Below are 26,169 nucleotides of genomic sequence, written 5' to 3'. Positions count from 1 at the left end.
AAAATTTGAATAAAGTCTTCCCGATTAGAGTTATTGGAAGGAAAGCATATAGAAATTTGATTCTCCAGTCCAGGAGGAAGGCATCAGATTCCAGTCAATTTTGAGTGTGGATTCTGGAACAGAAGACTAGAAGCTTATGATTGTGAGGGGAAGCAAAAGGGATCTACTTCTGGGAGTTCCCCCAATCCTTGAATATCTGATGTATAACATTTAAGTGACCACTTGTGAGGCTGTAGGAGTCTGCTCAACTTGTCTGCTAAGACATTCTGTTTTCCTACTAGATAAACTGCTTAAAGAAATATGTTGTGAGGAATTGCCCAAGACCAAATTTGATCGCTTCTTGGCAAAGTGGATGAGACCTTGTTTGTTTACATAGTACATGGCTACTTGGTTATCTGTATCTATAAAAACTACTTGATTGAGGTGATCTTGGAATGTTGCAAATTGAAGTTTCAAGGAGATTGATGTGGAGAGTTTTCTATTGAGGATTCCAACTGCCCTGAGTATGAAGGCTATCAAGGTGGGCTCCCCAACCGAGAATATAAGCATTTGTCATCAGTATCTTTTGATGTAGTGGAAGAGAAGGCCCCTGGACAGATTGGATAGCTATAACCACCATTGAAGGGACTGACGAAATGTTGATATCACTTGTAATTGTTAGGATAGCGTACTGGTGGCTTGAGTACATTGGGTTGTGAGTGTCCACTGAAGGTCTCTGAGATGTAGATGGGCAAAAGGAGTTACATGAACTGTAGAAGCCGTGTGATGTAAAAGACACATCATTTGATGTGTTGTGATGTGCTGAAGGGTGGAGACCTGGAAGATATGAATCAGAGTATCAAGCCTCTGTTGCTGTATAAAGGCATGAGCCTGAGTTGTGTCTAGGAGCGCTCCAATAAACTCTAGGATTTGAGTGGGTTGGTGTAAAGGGGTGATAAAATTATTTTGGGCAGACATGCACTTGCATAGTACTTGCTGGTTGCCCTGGTAACCAGAGTGTAAACATTCCAGATGCTGCAGTTGCTGGTGAGTCAGTTGGGAGGGAGTTATGATAGTGTGTGAAGTCTGTATTAAGTTATTCTGCTCTCATAGCTGAAATTTGGTTGATTCCTTGAGTGCTCACCTTGAAACCTTTTCTTTAGATTCAAACAGTTTTTATTGATGCAAATATCATCAAATACAATAAATACAACATCAAAGGACATCAATAATGCATCAATTATTAATATACATAATAAAAGACAAATTCCAATATCAATAAACCCCCACTTATCTATATATGTTTGAACCTTTACCGTCCCTCTCCACACCCACCCCTCCCCACCCAATAGTACTCTCTACCCAATGATACTCTCTTCATTTAACTAGAAACCTTTTCTTTAAAAGTTTAAGGGAGACTGTGTGAGGTTTAAAGGAAAGGCATCAACCTGGTAAGAAAACTGAATAGTGAAAGACAGAGAGGAGTGGCTGAAAGAGCAAACGCGAGATGTTAAGCCTGCTCTTAGATGACTTTTTATAGAGGAAATAGGGATTTCTAAAACAGAATAAAGTTCCAGAGAAGTGTACATTTGAAGCTTTGATGGCTGGCAGCCTAGTAAAACTGCTAGTTAAGGCTTACCAGGAAAAGGGTACCAGAATCACCAGCACTCAGTTCTCACAGGCAACTCTACAGAGTTGGTTCAGTCTCTGATGCACAGAGCAGGGCATTCAGTGCCTGTGAATTGTTTTGGGTTGACTGCAAAATATTGATGTTTATATTACCTGATTGTATGAGAGAGTGAGTTGGTTCTAGGTGGGAAAGTCAGTGGCTGTTTTTGTTAAATTTTATTTAAATGACATCATTTGTGTCTTGTCTGCCTTTGATGTGGCAACAAGTCTTGTCTGCTGATCAGATTCCTGCCACCTTCAATGCCCTTCCATCATGTGCCCAAGTTGCTCAAGCATTTTACTGTTCAACAGATTCATCCATTGTTGCTGGCATCAAGGAACATTTCTAAAATTTAACAGGCATAAATTTTCCTCTTCATCCAATATACTGTTGATTCTTTTTTACACCCATGTCTGAAAGACAATCCAATTATCTTTCCAGATGATATAAAAACAAAGGTAAATGAATCTTTGGGAAAGTTGTACCAAAACAAGATCAAAATGGAAGGCTCTATTTATGATTTACAAACAGTTGAACAGAACATTGTCCCTTTTTATACTTTAATAAAAACATTTAAATATAAAATAAGTGTTCAAGGTTTGTGCACATGAGGGCAGAGTCCATGGGGACGAAGTGGGGATGGAAATAGAGCCCACAGGGATGAGGACAAAGCTGAAGAAGCGGGGATGGGGATAAACCTCGTCCCTGCATCATTCTCTAGCATATTTTAGTACAGTCTCTTAGGGCCTCTTCTATCAAACTGCGGCTAGCAGTTTGTAGCGCGATGAGCTGCGCTGAATGGCCCCCGCTGCGCCCAACGCTCATAGAGTTCATATGAGCGTCATGAGCAGCGCAGGCCGTTCAGCGTGGCTCTCTGCGCTAAAAACTGGAAGCGCAGTTTGATAGAAGAGGCCCTAAGTGGTGGTGCTAGCACCCCAAAGCAAGACCTTGGGTTCTCTATATATACCTGGGGTGTTAGTGTGTCAAGGCAGACACACAAAAGTTTTACAAAGGCCTTATGATGAAGAAATTAATAGCTTGAATATTCTGTGTTGTGAGAATGTTTGGGGCTTTGTGATGTGCTCAGAAATATGTTTGAAAGCTAACCAAGATGTCAAACAGGAAATTCTCAAATTACTTCCAGCACTACTAATGCTGATTTGTATTCAAGTATGATTCAGATTATTTGGTGAAGCATATTTTAAATAGATGAAAGATATATAAGATGTACTGAGCAGAATTCATGAATGTGTTTTCTGAAAGATGTTTTACCTTAAATGCTTGCCTTTACCTAGACTTACAGGTTGTAGTTAAAAGACAAAAAAATGTTTATTAAATGTAGACATAATCAGGAGGAAGTGACGTCAGCACCCATGATGGACGCTTAGTCTTTAAGCTCTGTCTGCCTCTCGCCAGCAATTTACCTCTCCCATGACCTTGGCAGCGCTACGCTGTTGATTTATAGCGTTTTTATCTCTGCTACCAGTGTGGCACGCTATGGCGGTGAAAAAACAACAGTTCATTATGGACTTCGCGAATACGAAGCCTGCGGCCAGCGCACGTGAGGGCGAGCTGATGACGTCTCCTCTGCCTGCAGAGCTGATGAGCTTGACTGCTGAAGCTGACTCACCCCCACCGTTGGATTTGCTGGCGGACCTCAAAGTGCAGATGGCCGAAATTAAGGCTGATCTGAAAGGGGTCCGCAAGGATTTTTCCTCTTTGGCTACAGATCTCCGAGGTGAGCTAGCGGCGGTGTGGCAGCGGGCAGCGATTGCGGAGGAACAGCTGGAGGAGCATGAAGACGGACTGGCGGCTCAGGTTAATAGTGACAAAGAAATTAAGCAAACCTTGCTTCAGCTCACTGATATCGAGGATCTGGAGAATAGGGGGAGGTGATGCAACCTAAGATTCCGGGGTGTTCCAGAATCTCCCGAATATAATAATGCTGAGACTGTGGTGGGACATATAGTTCTTGCTATTTTGCGAGAACAGGATTCAAAGGCACAGCTCCCTACGATGCTGCTGGAGTGTGCCCACTGGGGTTTGGGGCAGTCTCGTGCTAATGTGGCCGGCGATATTGTGGCCTGCTTTTGTAACTTCAAAGTGAAAGAACAAATTTTGCAATGGGCCCGTGCATATGGTCCTATTACATGGGACTCCTATGATATTGAAGTTTTTCAAGATATGGCCTCCATAACTTTGAAGTGGCATAGACAGCTCCACCCCTTGACCTTGCTGCTCCAGGATCAGGGCCTCAGCTACAAATGGCAGCATCCCTTCGCTCTTGCCTACTATCAGGAGGGCAAATTGCATAGGGTCCGCTGCAAGGAAGAAGCCATGGAGAAATTCCCTCAACTCAAGCCTACATCTGATGGGGGAGTCGATGGAGATGAGACCAAGGGCCCAGCCCCAGCCTCCTAGATGGCAACGTCCGGCATCTGGCAAATGTCGGCTACAGCGACAATCATCCCAAGCGACCATGAATTTGGGCCCTAAGGGGTGAATATATATCTTCTCTTTGGGAGTGTTGTTCTTGTTTTGACTGATTAAGGTCATCATGTCGATGGTGGCCTTTGGGCTCCAGCGGTCGCTGGGGGCACTAAGTTTTTGTCTGCTGAGGGGGGGGGGGTCGGTGAGCTCCCTATTCTGACTGTTGAGTGGTTCTCTTAAGTTCTGTAAAAGGTTCTTGCTGTGGTTGAGGGGATTTTTGCAGATGCTATGGCAGTTTTTTTCTTGGGGGGGGGGGGAACATGTTATATATTGTCTGTTTAGCAAGGTGCTGGGGGATGGGGTACTTCCTTCTGTATTTAGGAGTTCTCCCTTAGAGAGAGAATTGGGGGTTATGTCTTTGAGGGTTGTGAGGATGGGGGGTGTGGAGGTGTGGGGTCAGTCTTACAGGGTATCTGATGTGTGGTTAACCCCGAGGGTAAATATTTTATTTTGGAGGGTACTTTCTTTTGGCTGTGTCTTCTGGGAATGGGTGGTTCTCCTCTTTTGTCGGGACCTTGGGAGGCGGGCAGATGCTAGGGTGTGATGATTGGTAAGGTGTAAATTATTTTGCTGATCTGCAATGCTTGAGGCCTGAATAGTCTCTTTCGTAGACAGCTCTTGTTTAAAGAGGATCTCCGACTGCAGGCCTCGATCTTACTGGTTCAGGAAACTCATCTGCTTCAAAAGCATGAATACTTGGTGCGACACCCTAAATACCCTCACATTTATTTTGCTTCTAATATTATGGAAGGGAAAAAAACCGAGAGGGGTGGGTATTCTGCTATTCCATTCTCTCCCTTTTGAGGTGAGGAAACTGCGGTGAGATCCAGAGGGTCGCTCTTTGTTGTTGCAGTTGGCTGTGGGCTCTGATCTTTTCACAATACAGTAAAACCTTGGTTTGCAAGCATAATTAATTCCAGAAGCATGTTTATAATCTAAAGCACTCATATATCAAAGCGAATTTCCCTATAGGAAATAATGGAAACTCAGACGATTCGTTCCACAACCCAAAAACTTTAATACAAAATACACCAAAAACATGCTTGTAATCCAAAACACTTGTAGATCAAAGCAAATTTCCCCATAAGAAATAATGGAAACTCAGACGATTCGTTCCACAAACCAAAAACTTTAATACAAAATACTATATGTACTCGTATTTCAAGACCTCACTCATTTAGAACAGTCACTACACCCCCGCACCGTCAGAGAGAGAAGAACCATCGGCTCAGTTGTGATGTGTTTATACTGTATGTACTTGTATTACAAGACATTGCTTGTATATCAAGTTAAAATTTAATGAAATGTTTTGCTTGTCTTGCAAAACACTTGCAAACCAAGTTACTTGCAATCCAATGTTTTACTGTACTTAATGTGTATGCTCCTAATGTTTAACAGGGGGAATTTTCCCAACATCTGGACACTGTCCTCCTGTGGCATGCTGAGGGCATGCTTGTAGTCATGGGGGATTTAAATTTCACTATAGATCCCCTAAGGGATAATACTGCAACATCAGTGGCATACATAGATTGGGAGCGATTGGTGTCTTTTATAGCACCATTGGGGCTTGGTGGACATTTCGCGTGAACGTCATCTGTGAGGACTGCTTATACTTACCACTCTTCTGTTCATACCTCTAGTTTACGTATAGATCTGTGATTGGGGGATGGCCAAACAGCAAGACGGGTGATGAAGTGTGACATTTGTGTGAGCACTCTGTCCGATCATGACCCGGTGGTTTTAACTCTGCGGGGTGTGGGGGCTTTGCCTACTAGACCTCCGTGGCGGATGTTGGACTCTTTGCTGGCTGACCCCAAACATGTTAAACAGATGAAAGCAGCGCTACAGGAATATTTGACTTTTAACGATTTACCTGAAATCTCCCCTAAAACCTTATGGGAAGGTTATGAGGGGTAAGATCATAGCTATGCAAGCCTATCTTGTCAAAACTCATTGGGCGTGGGAAGTGGGTTTGCGACACCATCTGCGGGAGGTGAAAGACAGGTGTACTCTGGGGGGGGGGGATGTTGTTCGGGCACGGGAGCAAGTGCGATAACTGACCCAGGCTTTGCGTGATCTAAAGTTAGCAGATATCAGTGATGCCCTCCAGAGAGTCCGGCAGACTCATTTTGAGTTTAATAATAAAACCAGTCGCCTGTTGGTTAATAAACTGAAGAAAGTGGCTCGCTCTGCTATTTTGCAAATATATGATGGTCAGCATCGGTTTCAGACTTCTGCTGGTGCTATTAGTGCTGTATTTCATGAGTTTTATAAATCTTTATATGGGGCCCCAGTGGAGGATTCGGCAGATGCTATGGATGCCTATTTGGATTCTCTCCAGCTGCCTGAGAATCCAGTTTGCCAGTTTGTTTGAGGGGGAAGCTAGGGGACTCTCGGATCCTATCTCAGTGGAGGAGACGTTACAGGCTTTGCAGTTTACAGGCTTTACAGTTCTTTGCAGACGGGAAAATCGCCGGGTTTTGACGGCTTTTCAAATGGGTTTTATCGATCCTTTGTTCCATTGCTAGCTCCTGTACTAACCTGGGTCTTTAATTTTTTCACTGATGGACAGCTGCACCCTTACTTGTGGCGGCTCAAAGCAATAGTCTTGCTTTTGAAGCCGGGCAAATCCTCCTTGGAATGTCAATCGTAAAGGCCGATTTCCCTTTTAAATAGTTATAAAAGTTTTACTAAAATATTGGTTGCTAGATTGCAGATGGTAGTCTCTAACTTGATCCATAAAAATCAGGCAGGCTTTGTATGCAACAGGCAAACATTAAGTCGGCTCTGCATCTTATTTGGGCAGCTCGGAGGTCCGGCTCACCCTCTCTTATTTTGTCTTTGGATGCTGAAAAAGTGTTTCACAGGGTGAGCTGGACCTTCTTATTTCGCACGTTACACAAAATGGGATTCCGGGGTCAATTTTTGGACTGGATTTCGGCACTATATATGTCCCCTTTGGTCTTTCCCGGGGTACCCGCCAGGGTTGTGCTCTCTCTCCCCTCTTGTTTGCTCTTGCTATGGAGCCTTTTGCATGTAAGGTGCAGCAATGTTTGGATATTAGGGGGATTGAGATCCATAACCAGCAGCATAAAACTTTGTTATATGCAGACGATATTTTATTAACTTTGCAGGAGCCAGAGGCGTCCTTGGTTGCAATATCTCGGGTGCTGCAAGAATATGGCGAGCTCTCCATATTTAAAGTCAATTTTACTAAATCAGAAATTTTGAACCTTACCGTGCCTCCTGAGCAGGTTAAAGCACTACAGTCCGCCTTCCCCTATCAGTGGGCATCGGGGGCCAACCAATATCTAGGGGTCTCTTTGACATCTGACCCGGCAGAGCTTTATCAGGCTAATTTCCCTGCCTTGCTTGTGTCCATTTTTGGGGAATTGGAACGGTGGAAGGGTTTGACGGTTAGCTGGCTTGGTAGGATTGCTGTAGTGAAGATGATTATCTTGTCTAAGTTGTTGTATCTGTTTATGGCTTTGCCCATAGAGCTTTCCCCTGCGCTTTTTCATAGGCTGCATGGGAGGGTGTTTCGGTACATTTGGAAATAGAGGCCTCCCCAAGTTAGACGGTCTATCCTCTTTCAAAGTAAATCAGAGGGTGGTATGGGAGTTCCCAATTTCAGTTTATACTAGCAAGCTGCTCTGTTGCAGGAGATTGCGGTGTGGGTTACCTATGAGGATCGCCCTTGGTGGTCCATGGTTCAGTCTTTTATACCTGATTTCACTTTGTGGAAGTTGCCATTGGCACCAATGGCTGCCTTGCGGGACCAGCTTTGCCATGATAATCCCTATATAGCTATGATAAAGTGCGTCGGAGCATGTTCCTGGAGAGGGTATTTTCTACATATCCCCATTTGTACTACTCAGGGTTTCTTTGCGGGTTAGGAGGAACTGGTTAAAGGTCATTGGGTGCGGGAGGGTCTTCGCACATTGGGCCAAGTTTGGGAGGAGGGGGAGGTCCTTTCTTTAGCTCTTCTTAGTGATGAATATTGGCTTACAATGCAGGATACCTTTGTATATACCCAGTTGTGCACCTTTTTGTACAGTAAGGCTTTTTAGGATCTCAGTCTTGGGGAGATCTTCCTGGAAAGGGCCCTTCATTCTGGGACAGATAGGGGTAGTATATCCTGCCTGTATAGAGCCCTTTTGCTTCATGAGGCTCCTTGGGACCCTAATAGGGATGCTTGGGAAGGGGTGTTGGGATTGCGAGGGAGGCCGGTGGCTTGGCAGCGATGTTATAAACATTTGTTTCAATTTTCTGTGTCATACACCACCATAGAAAATGGGTATAAGATGTATTACCATTGGTATCTCACATCGGTGTTGGTGGGGATATGGCCACAGGGGAGATTTCTTTCATATGTGGTAGACATGCCCTGTTATTCAGCACTACTGGCATCAGGTGGGGCAAGTGGTGGTGAAAGTGCTAAAGAAACATTGTCCTTTGATTCCTGCCTGTTGTCTATTGAATGTTACGGTACCTGGTTACAACAGGGCTGAGCAGCGTTTGGTGGCCTTTATTTTCACAGCTGGTCGACTGGGGGTGGCTGCACAGTGGAAACCTACCTCTCCTGAACTCTCCTTGTTTTATGCTAAATTGGACTATCTCCAGTTAATGTCCAAATTGACTGCACTCAGACATGTGGCCCTGAGGCTTATAGTAAGATCTGGGACGTTTATACGGCCTGGAAGACCCAGCAGGGTTGAAGCATATCCTTTCCCTCAGACTAGATGTTTTTGTTTGCTTTGTATGTAAGACTGTAGGGCTGGGGTGGGGGTTGGTAGGTGGGGTTGGGGATATTAGGATTGTCCAGCTTTTGTGTGTGATTCCTGTTGGCTTGTATTTGTTTGCCTTTTCTCAATATAACTTTTGAAATTTTTTTTTAAAAGTAGACATAATATATTCTCTTATAAAAACACTGAAGATGCACTCTGCATTTAAAAGGATAAGAGAACAAAAGAGTGTTTTTTTCCTACAAGACACAAATTTGAAGAATATAGATTATGTGAAACTGAGAAGGAACTGGATGAGATCCAATTTTTATGCATCGTACTTTAGAAGAAAGGAGCTTCTGTCCTGATACAAAGCTTTTACCACTTTAAACTGATATGTCAATTAAAGATCCCAGTGGATATCATATCATAATAGAGGGCTTTATTTATTTATCTAGGTTTATTTGCTTAACCACCCTTTAGTTAATATCCATCAAGACAGTTTACAGTACTAAAAACAAAACAAAAGTAAAGCAACAGCAGTACAAAATCCACAAATAATTTTTTTTTCTTATATACCACCTAGAATCTAGGCAGTTTATAAAACAACATACAAAATAAATAACAATACAACATATACTCTAAAAAAGCTGTCCTACATCCTACATTACTAAGAATACTCATTTTGTTCACATGAATGCATTAACAAATAACTGTCTTTAAGAGGTTTTTTTTAAATATATCCCTGGGTTTACATAATCGTAACTGACTTGTCAGTGAGTTCCAGGATTTCACTCCTGCTATTGAAAACATAAGAATTCCCAACCCTAACATGTTTCACATTTATTTCTTTACTAATGCCAATGTTATACCATGTTCAGATTAGATTCTTCCTTCGGTAATGTTCATTCTGTTACAAGATATAGGATTCTGTACTAGTTGTAAACTTTGCAGAAGGGCGTCACTCAAATTTCCCAACTTCCGTTCACTAATGGAGAATAACTCCCTCTTCAGTTAGTACCAAAGCAATCGAACTCCACTGACACAGAAGAAAAGAGGAGGGGCACGGGAAACTTCCCCAAGACAACAGACTTTTCTGTTCTGCTCTATAAAACAATAATTAACAATAACTAACAGTAACTCAAATATAAGGGTAACCAGTAACCAACCTGCTATGTGCAACGAGCACTATCCTAGAAAACCCTAAAGCAAAAAAAAAGGATAGCTGTAATATTTTTCTTTACGTATCCATTTAACAGGAAAAGAAGACCTGTGACAGACATCAGAAATGCCCAAGGCAATAGCAGGTGAATCATGGTGGGCTGTAGAGAATCCTATGTCTTCTAACAGAAAGAAGATTATGGGGGTACAAATCTAATCTTCCATTCTGTTGCAAAGACATAGGATTCTGTACTGAAGCTAATGTACCAAAGCAGCGTCAGATATCTAGGGAGGGACAGATAAGCCTGCCTATTGCACAAAAGACCCAAACATGGTATCCTCTCAAATGTAAAATAAATACAATCGAGAGAAAAAATTTTAAACTAAATATATAACTCAGTTCTCAAAATATAATTCAAGTAGATTCAAACACACATACAAAAAATTAACAAAAATGATAAATATAAATATAAATGTGTGCTCAGTGGAATCAACATCAGAAATGCCATAGACAGGCTAAAAAGTTGTTAAACAAGTACTTCATAGCACACTCCCTCCCTAACTCCATATATGAATAAACAGAGTAAAAAGATAAGAAAAATACTTATCTCAGCTCTTTTCTGATGTCCTCTCCTGATCAGGAAGGCAATAGTTAATGTACCATGGCGTTCTGTCTTGTCTGGCAAACAAAATCTTGTGTTCCCCAGTCCCCAAATCTTCGACCTGTGAGCACAACCTGAAGATATCTGAAGTAACAGTCTGCACTCAGTGGTATAGTAAAAGTGGGGAGGGCCGATCCGCCATGGGTGTCATTTTGGTGGGGGCACCAGAACCTCTCCTCCTCTCTGACCCCTTGCCGCGCGTCTTCCCTCAGACATCCCAGATACCAAGTGCCCCCCTGCCTTCTGATCTCCCCAAACCCTCCTACAAAATCCTGGTGGGCTTGGGGGGAGGTTCGGATCAGACCCCCTCAGCTCAAGAACCCTCCACCCCATACACTGCCCCCCAATACCTTTCATCGAAAATCAGGCAGGAGGGATGCCCACTCCCTCCTGCCTTGAAGGGCCGCCTCTTTGAAATGGCGGCCCTTCCCCCTCCTGGTGCATCCTGGATGCACTGAAAGGGGCCTAAGGTCCTGATTGGCTCAGGTGCTTAAGGCCCTTCCTGTATTTCTAAGATAAGCAGCATAAAATCTGTTATACTCGTTTGGGATCTTACCAGGTACTGTGACATGAATTGGCTACCGCTGGAAACAGAATACCGGGCTCGATGGACCTTTGGTCTGTTCCAGGATGGCAACAATTATGCTCTTAGTCCATAAATCCTGGGCTTATCTGGTAAGTATGACACGCAAAAGCAATTAGTTGCCCTGCTGATACTTTAACAGCTAAGTGCACACTTACAGATGTGACAGTATTCTGTACATTTACATGCTCAAATGGCATATAAATGTGGGTACCCTGTTATAAAATTGCTCTTTTAATGCTAGGGAACAGAACGGAAATCTTTCAATAAAACAAGTCAGCTGTAAAACATACGCAATAATGGCATGCACAAGTATAGGAAGAGAGCTGGGAAATCAAAGCAAAAGTTTTATTCAATAGTAAAAAAACACAAAGCCTATGTGGCCAGAGGCAGACCCAAACTGCACCACTCCAGCTGTATTCCATATAGACTGCGGTTTGCCAAGGGGTCACTGCTACTACTTTACACCTCATCTATTTCTGTGCCCATAGGCTTTTGGTTTGCATACTGAATATAGATCTAAATGTATCCTTTCATTCCTTGCTGTCTGCCTAGTGAGAGAGATTGCCAATAAAAATATATATGTATAATTGGCTTTTTTTCCTTTATAACCAAATTTAGCTCCACATTTTGCCATTTTTATGTGTGGTCTGAAGCAGGAAAAGAGCCAAAGAGTTTAGCTAGCCTGTTTAATAAAATCATTTCCATCTGTTCTTGCAAGTGTCTCAGAGTTTAACATGAGAGCTCTACTCCTTGCACACTACTGTATAACTGACTATCCAGTTGTCAATAAAACAGATGAGATAAAACAGCTTGAGTAACCTGAAGACCATTTTATTTACTGTATTTTTCAGACCATAAGACGCACTTTTTCCACCCCCAAAAAGGGACTGAATACACTGCATGCCTTCCCCCCAGTCTCCTGATGGACGGCTGCCTCTTTGCAGAGCGACACACAACCTTTGTGCTTCCTGCCTGGTCCCATGATACTCTGTGAATGGCTGCAGTCAGTTACTGACTGAAGCCAATCATAGAACGGCGCGGGACCAGGCAGGAAGCGCAAAGGTCACGCTCCTGAATTGTGCGTCGCTCTGCAGAGAAAGGCAGCCGTCCAGCAGGAGACTGCGCTGGACCACCGCTACTTAAAAAAGGTACCCGGGGGGGTGGAGCTGCAGGCGGATTTCAGGCTGCAGGCGGCTTCTTCGGGCTGCGGGCTTCCCAGCACCAGACACACCTATGTGTAGAGGAGGAAAAACTAAGAAGAAAAAAATTCTGAACCAAATTTTTTTTTCCTTGGTTTTTCCTCCTCTACAGGTGGGTGTGTCTTATGGTCCGGTGCATCTTATGGTCCCAAAAAATACGGTATATCTCACCTATCACGGCAGAAACCGTCATGTTTTCAGATAAAATATTTAGAAAATAGAAGGACTATGTAAAGTATTCATTTTTCTTACTAAAATAATCTGCAACTGATCTATTAGCTTCAGACAAATTAAAAAATGCATCAGTTATGAAGAGCCAAACTACAAACACCAATACTGCTGAGAATATCAGCTTGATCACTGTCGAATCCTGCCACATGCGCTGCTGATAGGGCCTGGAGGAAACATTCTGCGCATAGAAAAAGAAGACAGGCTTCCTGAGCAAGAGGGTTGTTCTTGGACCCTCCCTGGCAACTGACATAGCTACTGCCGTTGCATTGTCAGAGAAGACCCTGACCGCTTGGCCCTCCAGAGTCTTCTGCAATTGCATCAGAGCCAGCCAAATAGCTCTCAGCTCCAAACAGTGATTGACCATTCCCTCTGAGAGGGTGTCCAACACCCCTGGATAGGCTCCCCAGCCCCAAAGGCTGGCATCTGTCATTACCACGATCCAGCAGACAATCCGCAGTGGAATGTCCCTGCAGAGTGACTGCAGGAGAGGCCTCCAAATCATGCTGGCCCAAGCCTCCAGAGTCCCATGTCTGTAAAGCATCTCTGTGCGGAGACCACTGAGAGAGAAAGGCATGCTGGAGAGGACACATGTGTGCCCTCCCCCACGGCACTACATCTATTGTGGTCGCCATGGACCCCAGAACCTGAAGATAGTTCCACATCGAAGGACCCGGCAGCTCTAGAAGGGAAGAAATCTGGGCATACAGTTTCAGTCTGCATGCCTCTGGAAGATAGAAACGACCCAGGTCCTCCAGCACCTGGATCACCTGATCCACCATGTGCCGACCCTCAGCCAACGAAAGGGCTCCAATCAGCCAGTTGCCCCATATTTTTCATAGGTAAGTTGCTATGACCATCACCACCTTGGTGAAGGTACAAGGAGCTGTTGTCAGCCCAAAGGAAAGAGCCGAGATCAAAAGAGATCATGTGCTGTTCCTGGACGTGAAACCTCAAGAATTTGCAGTGGCCTGGAAATATCAGAATGTGCAAGTAGGCTTCTGTGAGATCCAGAAAGGCAAGGAACTCTCTCAGGGCCACCACTGCAATGACCGATCACACTGTCTTCGTGCATTCACGTGCTGAAGATCCAGAATAGGCCTCCAATCTTCAGAAACTTTCTTTGGCACAATAAAGTATATAGAATATCTGCCTGAGCCCTAGAGTTTGGGCGGCACCAGCTCTATAGCTTCAATATCCAGGAAACGTTGAACAATAGTTTGGACCTTGAGCGCTTTGTCTGGCTACCCCATCAGAGAGTCCACAAACCAGCCCATCAGAGGTCGGGCAAATTCCAGCTTGTAGCCTGACCGAATAATGGCCAAGACCCATTGGTTGGATAAAATGTGAACCCAGGCAGACAGGAACACTGAGAGTCTGCCTCCTATCTGAAGAGGGGCATGCATGCTGAAGGAAAAAACTGTAGGTGGAGCTAGAGAGCACAGTGAAGTACAGCAGAGGTACAGAGAAAAAAATCCGGAGTGGATTCCTTCTGCAAATGGCACGCAGCCATGAGGCCACTACCCATGTCTAGAATGTCTCACCTATAGCACTGGAATACTATTTATTTTTTCTATAGTGCTACCAGAAGCATGCATAGTAAGAGTCAAGAGTTCAAGGTTTAGTGTACCGACTCCACAGCCCTGCTGAGAAGGCTGGTATTCCCCTCAACAATTGAAAATTTAGATGCCCCTCGGGTTTTAAAGGTTGGGAAACACTACTATAAATAAAATATGTAAACAGTTATAGTAGTTAAAGTTCTTATAATGATGATTAGCTGAATACGATTATTAAAAAAACCTACAACCAAACTACATTGATGATTTGAGACCAGTCACAGAAAAAACAAGCAGCAAAATGATTTTTCTTCCATGTCATCATTTATAACCGTCACCATTTTTCTAACAATTCTGCATTTCCTTTACAGACAATGCTTTTATCCTAGAGGTTCACAAATCCACTGATTTAAAAAAGAGAATTAAAAATACCAGCTGCGCCATGGGTAACTCCTATCAGCTTAGTATAAGAGACAGGATAGAGGTTCCTGTCTGTAGCTAGCAATGCAAGCACCAGACCAAAGAAAAGAAGAGAGCGAATGAACGAATGAGCAAGTGGATGCCTCTTTGTTCCAGGAGAAATGAAGCACTGGCACGGTGACAGCTGGATCTCAATGCCAGAAAAATTAGCCAGTTAAAATCAGGGTGACTGTGTCACATACCCTTGCAGGCAAGTGGTATTCTGTAGAAGTCAGATGAAATGTCAATATTAGGAATCAATCTTCTGACCATGAAATGAAATCTCATCTTCCCACTTCAAGAGATCAGTTAGAAAAAAAAAAAAAAGAAATGGCAAGGCCTTTTTCACCATTAACAGCTGATTGATGGAACCTTTCTTCCTTCCTTCCCAATAAAGTAAGACAATTACTGACACTTCAGTTCATAAAAGATGCGTGCAAAGTTGAGTACCAGAGCTTTTCTGTTTCTAAGGTTCTACACGACCATGAATTGTGCTAATTAGAAGCAGTAACTCTCTCTTCTCTCTAACAGGATGGCACTTCCCTTAAAAAAGACACACACTCACAGGAATTGTGCAGTTTAAACGTATCCTTTCTACAGGAATGACCAATCAGAAACTGCCCTAACCATCTGACTGGCTTTAAATGTCACTAAATGCTAACAAAAGCTGCTTTTACAGCATGACTACTCATCACAGATAAACCATTAACATTATCCACAGGACATTAAATTTTCATTTTTCTCATCCTCATGGACCTCCAATCTGATACAAAGCTTGGTCACAAATATGCCACCACATTCATAACTGAAAACATTTAGTTGAACTCATCCCTAATTTCACCCAGTCTTTGCCTACATTATGGACATCTACACAGTTCAACTGCACTCTGTCAGATGACTCACAGGGACTACAGATAAAATAGTTCACAGCCAGCTAACAAAAAGATTTCAGCTAGAGAATGACAGGGGACAACTTTTTCCCTGCCTCCGTGAGTTCTTTTCCTGTCCCTGCCCCATTCCTGCAAGCTCTATCCTCATCTACACAAACCTCAAACACTTTAAAAATCGTAAGTGTTCAAGGCTCGTGTAGTTAAGGCAGGGACAAAACTCACAGGGACGGGGAAATTGAGTTTCTGCCAGGATGGGGACAAATTTGTCCTTGTGTCATTCTCTAATTCCAGCTAAACACATTCTGTAGCAGTCACACATCTTGTCACTAGGTACGAAGTACCTATGTCAAAAGAGCTGTATGTAGAAAGGGACAACTAGGTGACATGGCCCATCCACTGGAAACTGTGCAAACGTTATAATATTGCAGCAGTACTCATTATCTGTCTGTGCTGGGTTAGCCTGCTGCAGCTATCACAGAAGCTGGAAATGGAGAAGAAATGAAATGAAATGCCTCACAGCACACCAGTTTCATGTGCTGGGATCTTTGGGTTGCCAGTCAGACAAAGCCCAACTGAGGCCTCAACCCCTGCAGATTCATGTGCGAATAGAGGGAGTAATTTACTCAGCCGGCACCCGCTAAGCCCTGCTGGACCAAAAACCGGGACCAAGCAGCCAACGAGCTAGCTTCAAGAGGAACAGAATCCGAGCTCCACAAGTTCCACTGCAAGTTGGACGGACAGGAACCTTGAGCATTATCTTGCCAGTTGCAGATGTCTAACCCAGCGTCTGCATCCTCTCCCAGGAACAGCTGCCCCGAGGTTACCGGGGACCTCTCCAGCAATGGAAAGCCTTGAATGCAGAGATAAAGCCCGAATATAATAAAAGATTATCAGAGCAGATCAGAAACACACTTTCTCAACTTGCTTGAAGAAGGAAAAACTAAACAAGGCTCTACAGCACTGGAGAAGGAGGCAGAGCTGGAGAATGTAAATTTCATCCTTCTACAATCAACTAGCGAGTATGGGGATATCACCTATTGTTAGGATTCATATGTCCTTAGCATCAGAAATAGAATTTCCTCCATTGTGTAGTTTGAAAAGGAAACATTCAAAATGCTGTGCTGGTTTTTGTGGAGTTCGTCAGAGGTCAATTTCAGTTGCCCTACTGTTTTAATGTATAGCTTTGCAACATTTAAGCAGGGAGACTGAAAGGTTTGCTATTGAGGTACCTGTGTCTGCAAGTAATATACAGTTGGTGATTACCATATATAAGCCAAATTAACAGTTGTCCCCCATCTCTATAAAAGTGTGTGGGGTTTATATTCAAGTACTGTATTTTCTTTTCTCCCCTGTGGTGTCTTGCATTTCTCCGTTTTCCTTTTTGCCCTTCTTCCTCAATTCACCTACAGAAACAGCCACATCTTTCCCTCTCCTACCCCCCTCTCACTTCCCCCTCCCACCAGTGATCAGCATTTCTTAGTATTCCTTCTGGCTGCTGCTGAAGTTGACAGGGAAGTGAAAGCAAGCTGAGCTGGTGTGGGGCCTTGAGCATCTGCATATGCTGAAGGACTCCTGGCTCCTGCCCTATCAGAGCAGCAGCCAGGAGGGAGTGGAAAGAAATGCTGTTCAGCAGGGGACAGGAAGCGAGAAGGAAGTGTTGGTAACAAGGGGGAGGGGCAGCACAGAGATTTATTCTGACTCGACTATAAGCCAGGATACCAATTTTTGGCTTTTTGGGGGCCAAAATATCTTATCATACAGTCAAGTATAAGTCAAAGGATCAGGCTGCAATAAGAACCTGCTTAAACTAGTGCTAATGAGCACTTGATTATGTTGTCTTCATGCAATGTGTTTAAAATTAAGTCCTTAAAAATAAATTAAAACATTGTGGGTCTTGGGGGGGGGGAAGGCTGAAATCTCTCTCCATAAATCACTGGCTGTTCTATATTGAGTCAGACCATCTGTTTGATGTTCAAGTAGTTAATGTTCTCTCACATTCCTTGGATGGTAAGATTCTGTTTTTATCATCATCTTTGGCTGATGTGCCTACTATGGCCGTTATCATCATCATCATCATTTATTGGGATTTATTATAGTATGAAGATCTTGATTAATTAATTGGTAATTCCTTATGCCATGTTTTATCAGTGATAAGCATGAAAAAGCTTCAGTTGATACAGAAAGAATGCAACTCCAACGCTACAAAAAGGGAAGCAGAATTTTGATTACGGTACATAACTCTTTTGTTAAAGAAACTTCACTGAATCTCAGCAGAGACCAGCATACAGTTTAAAATTATATGTTAAAGGATTTGATATATTGCTTTTTTTAGTTTACAATCAAAGCTGTTTACATATATTAGCATTATTTTGTTCCACCTCCCATCTCTCTGGGCTGTCTTCCAGTTTCTCAGTTTGTACCAAAGCAGCTACATGTAGTCAGTCCTGGAGAGGAAACATATTTGGGAGGGGTGCAGGAATTCTCCTTGAGAAACATGTCTGTTCTGCTCATATCATTAAAACCTAGTGGAAAATATTCCTGTCAACCTACTCAGTACAAAAGATCCTCAAATAAAGGTCAACCAAAGCACATAGATGCCCAAGTGAAGGAAAAGATCTCAGAACACCACACCATGGAACATATAAAGTTCTCCTATGGTTGCAAAGTGGTGATAGGTCTCTTTCATGGATCAAAAAACCTTTACAATCTACGGTCAAAAATTACCAGCCTTTTTTTAAACATTTATTTACTAACTTTTTGCTTATTTTTATTTGGTTTTCAAACTCCAATTAATAAATATCGTATTTCAACAATAAATAAATAGCAGCATTTTTCTTATAACTGCCTCAGAGTTTGTACCACAAGATTTAAGATCTAAGAAGAAAAAAAAAAAAATAATAATAATTTAAATTGAATCAGATTGGGCAGACTGGATGGACCATTCGGGTCTTTATCTGCCGTCATCTACTATGTTACTATGTTACTATGTTAACTTGAGGCTTAAACATTCATCCTGTGCAGAGAAAAATCAATAAGCCACTTATCTTAATCTTAGTGGCTTTTATGCTGCACGATCTCTGATGTTGGAACTGCCCAAATCAAACCAACGGGTCCCGTTTCGCCTCTCAAAAGGATCTTTGATCAGGTTCTTACATTCATAAGGAGAAATACATATGAATGTAGGAACCTGGTCAAAGATCCTGAGGAAGCCGACTTTTGAGAGGCGAAACGGGACCCGTCGGTTTGATTCAGGCAGTTGAAATACGATATTTATTAATTGGTGTTTGAAAAACAAAGAAAAATAAGTAAAAGTTAGTAAATAGCATATGAAGTACATCCCATTTTAAAGGCTTGTTCTAACACAGTTCATTAAAGGGCACTCAACCTGACAATGAAACAAGAGACGTTTCCACTTCTTTTTCCAATATGTCCCATTTTAATATTTATTTAAATGACCCGAGATCATGATGCAAACAAACAGTAACCCATTTGCACCCCCTCTCTCAACTACTTTCTTCATCACCACTTTATCAAAACCACTGTGAGAACTGAGCCAAATTACCTGCATTTCCACAAACTGAGGAAGGCACTCTGCTTTTCTAGTGCCTTTAAGGACTGAATTGAGATTTAGGGGGTGGTTCATGGTTCCGAGACCTTTAAGTTATCTGCCTTTGCAGATGATCTGCTGGTGCTCATCACTCATCCTAGTTGATCTTTGCCAGCTTTGTTGGAAACTCTTGGAGTTTGGAGACTTATCGGGCTTCAAATTTAATTTTGCTAAATCTGAGTATCTGGCGTTTTTTCCTCCTGGCCTTCCCAGGGAGAGGTTTCATTATCCTCTATGCAAAGCTTCCTTTATAACCTTAATTCTCCGTCTGTTGGCAGCCACTAGATCTTCATTTAAACAATGGGAAGCCCTTCCTTTATCTTTTATGGGGCACATTCGTCTTTATAAAATGGTTATCTTTCCTAGATGGTTGTACCGTCAACAAATTCTTCCGATATATTTGCGTGCTGCGGACATTAAGACCCTACATCGTATGCTTAGCCGGTTCTGCTGGGGAGGGAGAAGGCCAAGGTGTCCTTTTCGATTTTGGTGGGTAACTGGCGCAGGGGGGGGGGTTAGAAATTCCAGATCTGAGGCTCTATAATTTGGCCTGTCTTCTTAGATATCTAAGTGATTGGTTCAACTCTATGGAGTTTCATACACCCTTAGCTATGGAATGTACTTGGTGCACCCCTCTTCATCCTCTTTATGTACTCCATGCTCGTCCGGGAGCTCTACCATTACATATTCATTCTTCTGTCTTATTCCAGGTGGCCCATAGTTTATGGAAAACCTTGGCTTGTTGGGGTCATTTTAGTGCTTGTTGTACTTGCTATTTGCAAGGGAATGGGGATTTATTGCCAGGGATGGAGAGTTCTACTTACCGTACATGGGGGTCTTTGGGATTTGTTCAGCTCCGGCATTTTCTTACATCTAAGGGCTGGCTGATACCTTTGACTTCCTTGGGGGATCTGGGGGGGAATGGAGAGAGCTTTTTGCTTATGGGCAATTAAGTCATTATGTAAAGTCATTGTCTGCTGCTTCCTTATCAATGGATGTAGCTCAACTTTTGGATGATCTTTTTGCTCTTGATACTGAGGAATCACTGTCTATTATGTATTTTTACCGGCGGTTGGTGCAATGTCTTCCAGCTAAATTGACTGCATCCATTTTAGCTTGCTGGGGCAAAGATTTGGCTATGGATATTCGAGAGAAGGACTTCTTTCGACTCTTTGTGGTTTATTCCCTCCTGGGTTGGTTCTGTGGAATTGCGGGAGTGCCAATATTGTGTCTTATGTCGTGCTTATATTTCCCAACATGGTCTCTTTTTGATGGGAGGTATTTCCTTGGATCTTTGTAGTCGGTTTCATCAAGCCTCAAATACTTTCATACATTTTTTTTGGACCTGTCCCCAGCTTGTTCAGTATTGGCGGGCTCTTTTTCAGTATCTTGCGGATATCCTCCAGCAACCACTTCGGCTACATCCCTTAGGTGTTTTTCTTGGGCAGGTTTCCCTGTTAGGGTTCCGGGGTAAGGGTCCTAGTCTATGGGTTGTCAAATCTTGTATTGTAGGAAAAAAGTACATCTTACAACATTGGACCCAGGAGACATCTCCTTACTTCTGGCATTGATGTACCGTATTTTCACGCATATAACGCGTGCGTTATACGTGTTTTTACAAACCGTGCATAACCTTGCGCGGTATACGTGTGAGCGCGTTGTACAAAAATTTTTTTACATAGTCCCCCCCCCCCCGACGTCCGATTCACCTTCCCCCCGCAGGACCGCTCGTACCCCCACCCCGAAGGACTGCTCGCACGCACCCGCACCCCCACCCCGAAGGACCGCTCGCACGCGCTTCCACCCGTACCCGCATCCCCACCCTGAAGGACCGCTCGCAAGCACTCCCGCCCTCTTGCCCCAGCCAACCGCGGCACCCCCGACACGATCGGGGCAAGAGGGAGCTCAAGCCCTCTTGCCCTCCCCCGACACGATCGGGGCAAAAGGGAGCCCAAGCCCTCTTGCCCCGCCGACTCCCCAACTCCCCGACAATATCGGGCCAGGAGGGAGCCCAAACCCTCCTGGCCACGGCGACCCCCTACCCCCACCCCGCACTACATTACGGGCAGGAGGGATCCCAGGCCCTCCTGCCCTCGACGCAAACCCCCTCCCCCCAACGACCGCCCCCCCAAGAACCTCCGACCGCCCCCCCCCAGCCAACCCGCGACCCCCCTGGCCGACCCCCATGACACCCCCACCCCCCTTCCCCTTACCTTTGTGTAGTTGGCCGGACAGACGGGAGCCAAACCCGCTTGACCGGCAGGCAGCCAACGACGGAATGAGGCCGGATTGGCCCATCCATCCCAAAGCTCCGCCTACTGGTGGGGCCTAAGGCGCCTGGGCCAATCAGAATAGGCCCGGGAGCCTTAGGTCCCTCCTGGGGGCGGAACCTTGGGCACATGGTCGGGTTGGGCCCATGTGCCTCAGGCCCTGCCCCCAGGAGGGACCTAAGGCTCCCGGGCCTATTCTGATTGGCCCAGGTGCCTTAGGCCCCACCAGTAGGCGGAGCTTTGGGACGGATGGGCCAATCCGGCCTCATTCCATCGTTGGCTGCCTGCCGGACAGGCGGGTTTGGCTTCCGTCTGTCCGGCCAACTACACAAAGGTACGGGGAAGGGGGGTGGGGGTGTCGTGGGGGTCGGCCAGGGGGGTCACGGGTCGGCTGGGGGGCGGTCGGAGGTTCTTGAGGGGGGCGGTCGTTGGGGGGGAGGGGGGTTTGCGTCGAGGGCAGGAGGGCCTGGGATCCCTCCTGCCCGTAATGTAGTGCGGGGTGGGGGTAGGGGGTCGCCGTGGCCAGGAGGGTTTGGGCTCCCTCCTAGCCCGATATTGTCGGGGAGTTGGTGGGGTAAGAGGGCTTGGGCTCCCTTTTGCCCGATCGTGTCGGGGGGGGGGCAAGAGGGCTTGAGCTCCCTCTTGCCCCGATCGTGTCGGGGAGTCGGGGAGTTGGCGGGGCAAGAGTGCTTGACGTTAGAAAAAGGCCGACCGCTAGAAGAGGAAGCAGCGCAGGCGCAGGGCTCACGGAAGGGCCGGGACCGTCAAGAGAAAGCAGCAGGACACCGGTAGGAGCTTCTACATGATGGGGGGGGGGGGGTCGGGAGGCTGTGGGGGTGCGAGCGGTCCTTCAGGGTGGGGGTGTGGGTGCGGGTGGAAGTGCGTGCGAGTGGTCGTTCGGGGTGGGGGTGCGAGCGGTCCTGCGTTGGGGTGAATCGGACGTCGGGGGGGCATCAGGTTTTCAGGGTGGGGACAGGACTTCAAGGGGGAGAGGAGAGTCGGGGCGGGCGAAAGGAGAGTCGGGGTGGCCAGAGGAGAGTCGGGGCGGGCGAAAGGAGAGTCGGGCAGCGACGGGAGAGTCGGGCAGCATGCGCGGTATACGGGTGTGTGCGGTATATAAAAATTTCTGTACATAAATTTGTGTTTTCCGCGCGCTATACCCGTGTGCGCGTTTTACACGGGTGCGCGTTATCTACGTGAAAATACGGTAATCGTCTTCATGTGTTATTGTTATGGGAATTCTGGGATCTTTGTTTGACTTTTAGGAAATCAAAACTTTTTTATTCTGTATGGGGCCCCTATATACAATCGTTGCCTCATCGTGTGCGCAGCTCTCTCCTCAATTGCTTGGGGGATGCAGCCGTTCCTCCTATTGGGGGGATTTGATATGGTGGTTTTGACTGCTGCACGAACACACACTTTCATGCTTCTTTCTTTCTTTTTCACTGCATGACTGGGGGGAGGGGGGTTGGGTAGGTGGGCGAGGGTTTGGGAGGGCCGGGAATTAATGGTCTAAGAAGGGGTTTCACTGGAGGTTCATAATAATCCAGGATCCTGGTGTATTATAATGTTCCTTTGGGTTATTCCTCTGTTGAGCTTGTCGAAGAGTTATTTATTTTTGTATAGTTGTGGCCTAATCTCTTTATTGTTCACATCTCTTGAGGTTGTGGAGGGGGGGAGTGGAGGGGTAGAAATGTTGTTATATCATGTACTTTTCACTATTGTATTTTCATTCTTACAGTGTCAATATTTCTGTATTATTCTGTCTTCTGATGTTACAATTTGAAATTGATGCAGGTGATTATATGTTTTTTTCTTTATACTTTAGCTGCTGATGAGATTTTTTAATACTTTCTACTGTATCTGTTTTATAATATAACTAGTCTTTAAGCCCGTTACATTAACGGGTGCTAGAATATATGTATGTCTGTCTTTCATTCTTTCTTTCTCTCTCTCTCCCCTTGGCCGCTTTCTGTCTCTCTCTTTCCTCGGCTGTCAACCATCACCCCTTGCCTGTTCCACCTGTCCAGCAGTAGACCTTCTCCCTTCCTTTTACCTCCCCCTGTCCAGCAGCACTCCTTACTTGCTCCCCCTGTCCAGCAGCACTTCTTCCCTGCTCCCCAGTCACTCTTCCCTGCTCCCCCTATCCAGCAGCACTTCTTACCTACTCCCCTGTTTCTCTTCCCTGCTCCCGTTCCTCTTCCCTGCTCTCCCTGTCCAGCAGCACTCCTTCTTTTCTCCCCCTGACCCTCTTCCCTGCTCCCCCTGCCCAGCAGCACTTCTTACTTTCTCCCCCTGACCCTCTTCCCTGCTCCCCCTGTCCAGCAGCACTCCTTACCTGCTCCCCCTGTCCAGCATGCGGCTCCTATCAGCATTCCCTCCACCTCCATTTCCTTGTGCATCAGCATTTCCCTCCCTCCCCACTTCCCTGTACAGCAGCTGCAGCGGGTGAGAGCTGCTATCTTCACCTGTTTTTTGTTTTTTTTTTAGTTGAAAGCCGCCACCTCAGCTCCTCTCTCAATCGTGGTGCAGAGCGGGAGGCGGGGCCTCAGCACCGGCTGGGCGGCTCGCGGCGCCGGCCCTCAGGAGCTCGAGGTTGGCGGCGGACATGCGTGGCAAAGAAGAACAGAGATCGTTGGCGGCGCGAGATGGAGAGCAGGTGACGTAAAACCCGCGCATGCGCACTCGTGTTTCCGTGACGGGATCAGGGAACACGATTTTTTTAGTGCGCATGCGCGGCCTATCATTTTATTATATTAGATGCTCTTCATTTTGTAAGATGTTCAGATTAGTCTTTACTAGATGTGGCCTATAATCTTTAAAAAAAAAAAAACAGCAGCAGTCAGCTCAGGACCCTGCGTTTCAGTGTGTGCTCATAGACCCCAGTACTCTGCATGGGTTTCCAGTCTAACAGAAAGCCCACACAGGAGGAGGGGACAAGGCCTGTGACTATTCACTCATTCACATACTCTATGCTAACTGGTACTGTGGGGGCACAGGACACAGGGGAGGTCCAGAGGAAGGGGGAGCAGCCAAAGGAATCTCAGTTTGGGAACCATGTGCTAGAAGAAAGGCTCCTATAAGAAAATTATTAGGAAGATGAGAGTTATTCAGAATAGTGGTTTGTCTAATCTATAATTTAAAAAAAAAAAAATCTGAACATATAACACTTACCTTTAGGAAATTACATTGAAGTGAGAATACTTTTCCAATTTGCTTGTATCAGCTATAAGACACTGTTTGGTAATGCACCATGTTACATGCTGAAACATTTCAGACTTTTGAATACTACCGCTGTACTTACCGCTGTTCTTTATTCTCTTTTCCATCCTTAAAAAGATGGACATATAAAAGATTTCTTGAAAGAACATTATCTTTCCAAGCAGGTAAATGGAGTAAAATTTTAAATGGTCTAATTGCGGATAAATTTGCCTGACATATTAAATATATGAATTTCAATGCTATTGATGTACTGATGTACTGCTGTCCAGCTTCTCTTTATTGTAAACCACAAAGAACTGAGAAGTACTACGGTATAAAAATAAATTATTTATTATTCTTACCTCGAAGTACAGTTTTAAGGTTCAGCTTGGCCTGACGGTGCAGATCCTCCACGCAGGGAGGCCGGGAGGAAGGAAGAAAAACATTCTCTTGCTGATGCCAGGGAGCCGTGTAGTGGACTGTCCATTTCTTCTCCTCATCTAGATTGGAAACAGCTGAAAAGAGAGAAAAAAAAAAAAAGAAAGCAAAACAAGTTAAGCATCTGTTCACCAAGCAGCCTATGTTTTCATTTGTTAAGAGTGCAAATAATGTTCCTATCATCACATGCTTAGCTCTTTACAACAGGATATCTACATGATTGGCTGCTGTCCTCCTTTTAGGTTCTGGTCATTTTCACCAACGTAAATGAGTCTTTTCTCTTTTCTTGTTCTACATTAATTTTACAGACTAGGCTCACAGCTCTTCTCTTGTTCTATAGCAGTGATTAAAATGCTTTGTCCAGGATCCCAAGTGGCTATGGTCAGATGCAAAAGCTCCCATGTGGCTGCCACAATTACCCCGTTCCGTGTTTCCCATCCTACCCTGACAATTTGATATACAGCTACAAAATTAGCTTCTGCTCATTGTAAGCCTCTAACCAGATTACTGTACAATATGTTTGGCTGGAAGTTAGCCATACCAAGCTGTTCAGAGATGGAAATCTGTATACTTCGGGGAACTGAAGACAAAGCACTGCGCCTACAATCACCATGATGCGCCAACACCCATGAGCATGCCACACTAACTTATAACAATCCAATGTACGTAGAAACCCCTTCCATACCTTTTAAAATATACCTCAATACTTTCTTTCACACACCATGCTATAAAATCAAAAACTTGCTGCCCATTGCCACACTAGTCTTTATGATATCCTTAAGCAAGGAGTGGGCAACCTTGGTCCTTGAGAGCCCCAACCCAGCTGGATTTTCAGGATTCCCCTAATGAATATGCATGAGATCTATTTCCATATAATAGGGGCAGTGCAATACAAATAGATCTCTTATGCATTCATTGGGAAAATCTTGAAAACCCAACTGGGCTATGGCCCTCAGGGACCAAGGTTGCCCATCCCTGTTTTAAGTAAATAATATAAAAAATATTTTAGATGTCATCAAGGCGCTCCAACTCCCTCAGGCTCGCCAGACT

At 44.7% G+C, this 26,169-nt stretch overlaps 1 protein-coding gene across 5 annotated transcripts in view; it reads right to left on the bottom strand.

Moving 5' to 3' along the window:
- Positions 1-26,169, bottom strand: part of NHSL1 (NHS like 1) — a 397,692-nt gene that overhangs the window by 64,525 nt on the left and 306,998 nt on the right. For all 5 annotated transcript variants that reach the window (XM_033936270.1, XM_033936272.1, XM_033936271.1 and 2 more), the window contains exon 2: positions 25,044-25,196. In XM_033936270.1, the coding sequence (XP_033792161.1) occupies positions 25,044-25,196 (153 nt within the window). The remainder of the gene's footprint in view (positions 1-25,043; positions 25,197-26,169) is intronic.

Source organism: Geotrypetes seraphini, chromosome 3 (assembly GCF_902459505.1).
Source record: "Geotrypetes seraphini chromosome 3, aGeoSer1.1, whole genome shotgun sequence".
Taxonomy (NCBI): domain Eukaryota; kingdom Metazoa; phylum Chordata; class Amphibia; order Gymnophiona; family Dermophiidae; genus Geotrypetes; species Geotrypetes seraphini.
This window is presented reverse-complemented; position numbering and strand designations above follow the sequence as displayed.